A 5,000-nucleotide genomic window follows, 5' to 3' on the forward strand; every position below is an offset into this window, starting at 1 on the left:
AGTCTTTTGTCATATTTAGTCATTCAAATATCATTTTTGTTAGTCAAGTTTTAGTCAATAAAAGTCTGGCCATTTTAGTCTAGTTTTAGTCATAAGAAAACTAAAGGTATCTTAGTCTTAGTCAGTTTTAGTCAACACATTTTAGTCTTTTTTTTTTTATAACAAATTATTTCTGATTACCATTTGAGTCAAATAGTGTTTCACACATCTCAATTTTTCCAACAATATTGTGTGTCCACAGGGCTACTCGTCTGTTATAATTACTCATTCTGATTTTTTTGTCAGTCAGTATGTTTACATGCACAGGTAAGTCGAAGCCACAGTTATAGCTCGGCTGGGATTTGACCATAGACAGTAAAAGATTACACTGGACCACTGTCTTATTCAGAGACCAGTGTTTCAAAGTGTGGTCCTCCGAATCACTGGTGGTCCGAAGCTATCTCAAGTGGTCCGTGAGCAGACGTGGTAAAATATAATATAGATGAGTTGTTTGCAATATTGAACCAACTTTGTATGTAAAAACAGTTCTGCAACACTGTCTATGTAAGATATGCCAGTTTAAATCATACAGTATGAATCCACACAATAAGCAAAGTGCAAAGACAATAAGCAAGGTGGTTCAGTGAGTAGGCCTATAGTGTAGACTAATTATAGGCTACTGTTGAAGTAGGTCTAATCTTTTTTTTTTAGCTAGGGTTAGTTAAGGTCCTGAAACTGAAAAAGTTTGAGAAACACTGTCGAGACCAAAGTATTAATGTTTTACTCCTCCTCGCTAGATGGCTTATATATGTTTTAACACAACACATTCCCCAAACAGACTCTCCATCTTAGCCATAGCTAACTTGCTAGCGAACTTTCCATATTAGCTTACTTGCTAGCAAACTTTGCATCATCAGTCTAACTAGTTAAATAGTTGACATTACATGATGAACATTTTCGCATGGACATTCTGGTGGATGTTAATTTGTATGAGAGAAGCTTCAACTTCTGGGTATGTAGCATTGTGGCATAAAGCTTAGGTAGTTAGTTGGTAACTCTGGCAGAAATCTCCAGTGTTCTTGTTCCATGTAGTTTCGTGTTGCAGCCACAGGGTTGCAGCAACAGCACGTTAGACTAGCCTACAGGAAAGCTGTTGCAGCAAAAAAGCTATGAACTCATTCGAATATTTTGAAAACATAACAGCTAGATATTCTGTCTTCTTCATTTTGTAGACGAAAATGAAGAGAGATTTTATCTTAGTTCTTATTTCATGCAAAACATTTTAGTCTCTGTCTTTTTTCACAACAATAATTCATCTTAAGATAGTCTTAGTCAGTGTTTCAGGACATTACTGCCGCCTCGCCATCGCCTCGCCTTTAGTCATGAAAAAAAAAGGTTCGTTGACAAACATTTTTCCTCTCGCCTCGCCTGACCAAATTAACACTACTCTACTCTCTCTCTCACACACACACACATACACACACACACACACACACACACACACACTCCTTACTCTCTCTCTCACTCACACTCTCTCTCACACACACACACACACACACACACACACACACACACACACACACACACACTCTCTCTCTCTCTCTCTCTCTCTCACACACACACACACACAAACATACACAGCTGGTCAGCAAATCTCTTACACATACCCTTTGCCTACTGTACTCACCCACTCACCCACCCACCCACACACACACACACACACACTCAGCTGATCAGAGAATTACAGTAAACCACAGCCTGACAGGTGATGGATTGATAGAGGATTCTATGCACTCAGGTAAGTGACAGGTGCGTTGACTGACAGGAAACTGATCATATGAGTAGAGATTAGGATGACTGACAGGTTAAACTGATTGATTGACTGACTGATTGATTGATCGATTGATTGATTGCTTGGTTCATTGGTTGGTTGATTGACAGTTGTATGATTCACCTTCTGTATGTCCGGGTTGAGGATCTCTCTGGGGCCTTTTTCAAATCGATCCAGATTCATGGCACTGAGAAACAGAGAGAAGGAAAGAGGGAGGGAGAGAGTGAGAGACACAGGGAGAGAGAGAGGGAGGAAAAGAAGGAGGGAGAGAGAAAGAGACAGAGAGAGAGGGAGGAAAAGAAGGAGGGAGAGAGAAAGAGACAGGAAGAGAGGAAAAGAAGGAGGGAGAGAGAAAGAGACAGGAAGAGAGGGAGGAAGAGGGGTGAGAGAAAGAGACAGAGAGAGGGAGGAAAAGAAGGAGGAAGAGAGAAAGAGACAGGAAGAGAGGAAAAGAAGGAGGGAGAGAGAAAGAGACAGGGAGAGAGGGAGGAAAAGAAGGAGGGAGAGAGAAAGAGACAGGGAGAGAGGGAGGAAGAGGGTGAGGATGAGGGAAACAAGGTAAGAGTCAGTGCACTGCACTGGACTAGACAACACAGTACAAATCTGTTTGGATTTAGAAAAGCGTGATGCAAATTAAGATTTTCAAACTGAGCTGTGGCATGGTTATTATTTACGCCAACTCCAAACTCCACATTAGCCCATTCATCCACAGAAGTAGCCTACACCATTCCTTGATTGGTATTTCAGTCCTGGAGGGCAGATAGTAATGATGAAGGGAGACCTAGCATTCTTACCTTAAGATGGATTTGACTGATAGTGTTTTGGTGGGACTGTAAGGTAGGCTTATCTTCACAGTACCCTACACAAGAGACAGAAAAAGAATAGGGACCCTTTCAAGAGAGTTCCATTATCAGCATCATAGTTGGCCCCACAAGACTTCCTTTTTAACATTCCATATGTTATCTTAATGCAGAGGAAGTAGATTGGGGCCCAAATAGAATGTTCAAGCATTGTTTTTGTTTACCTTGTTGAAAGGGTCTATATTACACAAATGTCACATTATAAAAAAAAACAAGACATAACGTAAATTTAATACAATGACTGAAAGAATCAGCACATTCACACTTTAGATCAGGAGGGTCTTGTCACTTTGTAACTGCATACCAGAACAACAGCAGATTACACTGATCCATTAGGATAACACTATTCACATCACACCACCAGCAGAGTAATCGGCTGGACTAACACTAATTGACTAGAATAACACTATTCATATCACACCAATAGCAGAGTAATCAGCTAGAATAACACTATTCACATCACACCAATAGCAGAGTAATCAGCTAGAATAAAGCGTACTACATACTCGCCGCACCCGACCGATAGCTCGACAATGTGACGTCAAAATTGCGTCATTTCCTCTGTTGCACAAGAAATTTCAGCCTCGCACAGGAAGGTCGTGCACAGGAGATTTTTTTTCAGATGCGCGCGACAAGCAGGATGAGCTTGAAGCCAAGATCAGGGAGCATGCGTGCCTCTATACAGACATCAACCACATTCAGGCATTTCATATAGCCTAGCCCACATCTTAAATAAACATGATGTTGGAATAGTCAGTTTGAGAAGAGAGGAAAATTAACCTGGCTAGGTTACCAGCGAGAGTTCGTTATTTTTAAATAGTTTGCTGGATAAGTTAATAAAGCTACCAGAGAGAGGGAATTAAGATGAAAGACCTAGGACCCAGGGACATGCCAATAATCCAGCAAAAGGTAACAAAGATATTTATTTTCAACCAAAGTTGGTTTGGTTACGGCGCTCCTGTGATGTCTCATTGTCGCGCTACTGGTCGGGAGTGGCGAGTATGTAGGACGCTTAACACTATTCACATCACACCACCAGCAGAGTAATCGGCTAGAATAACACTATTCACATCACACCAATAGCAGAGTAATCGGCTAGAATAACACTATTCACATCACACCAATAGCAGAGTAATCGGCTACACCAATAGCAGAGTAATCGGCTAGAATAACACTATTCACATCACACCAATAGCAGAGTAATCGGCTAGAATAACACTATTCATATCACACCAATAGCAGAGTAATCAGCTAGAATAACACTATTCATATCACACCAATAGCAGAGTAATCAGCTAGAATAACACTATTCATATCACACCAATAGCAGATCAATAGGGATCAGGTTGGGATCAGAAAAGGACCACAGGTTGGATTTGAAACCTGGTCACCATGGACACTTGGACCCGAACGTGGTACGGATGCTGCTGTTAGCACCACAGCACCCCCCAACAAATCCATTAGTTAACAGTCTTCAGTATTATCTTAGTGTTTGTGCGTGCTTAATTTGAGTGCACAGCTGTTCACAGGCCACTGATGTGCTGACATTTCACAAAGTCAGACGTTCGGCAACTCTGAGCCGCATTGCTGTCAATACGTCTGACTGTTCCTTAGTGTCTTACAGTGGCTGACTTCAGGCGGCACTTTCAAGACATTGATTTTCACTGAGTGCCGTACAAAAGAGAGCAAATCATATTGACGGTTCCCTCTGGTAGGAGAAGGGGCGGACAACGGGCCCTTTCTGCGTCTAATCTGGAGGGCTAATCTATGTCTTATTCAGCGCTCGAAAACCCGGGGCTCTCTGGTGGGTTTGTGAGGATGTGTGTGTTTAAGAGGTTGTGTGTATTTGTGAGGGTGTGTGTGTTTGTGAGGGTGTGTGTGTTTGTGAGGGTGTGTGTGTGTTTGTGAGGACGTGTGTGTTTGTGAGAGTGTGTGTGTGTTTGTGAGGGTGTGTGTGTGTTTGTGAGGGTGTGTGTGTTTATTAATGTTTATGTTGTTTGATGTGTTTGTGAGGGTGTGTGTGTTTGTGGGAGTGTGTGTGTTTGTGAGGATGTGTGTGTTTGTGAGGATGTGTGTGTTTGTGAGGGTGTGTGTGTGTTTGTGAGGGTGTGTGTGTTTGTGTGTTGTGTGTGTTTGTGAGGCGTGTGTGTTTGTGAGAGTGTGTGTGTTTGTGAGGGTGTGTGTGTGTGTTTGTGAGGATATGTGTGTTTGTCAGGGTGTGTGTGTGTTTGTGAGGGTGTGTGTGTGTTTGTGAGGGTGTGTGTGTGTTTGTGAGGGTGTGTGTGTTTGTGAAGGTGTGTGTGTGTTTGTGAGGGTGTGTGTGTTTGTAA

General features: G+C 42.1%; 1 protein-coding gene across 1 annotated transcript in view; it reads right to left on the reverse strand.

Moving 5' to 3' along the window:
* Positions 1–5,000, reverse strand: part of garnl3 (GTPase activating Rap/RanGAP domain like 3) — an 82,694-nt gene that overhangs the window by 25,686 nt on the left and 52,008 nt on the right. Inside the window, 2 exon segments of the mRNA XM_048259362.1 lie at positions 1,934–1,997; positions 2,605–2,669. Of these exon segments, the coding sequence (XP_048115319.1) occupies positions 1,934–1,997; positions 2,605–2,669 (129 nt within the window).

The sequence above is a fragment of the Alosa alosa genome, chromosome 12 (genome assembly GCF_017589495.1).
Source record: "Alosa alosa isolate M-15738 ecotype Scorff River chromosome 12, AALO_Geno_1.1, whole genome shotgun sequence".
NCBI lineage: Eukaryota > Metazoa > Chordata > Actinopteri > Clupeiformes > Clupeidae > Alosa > Alosa alosa.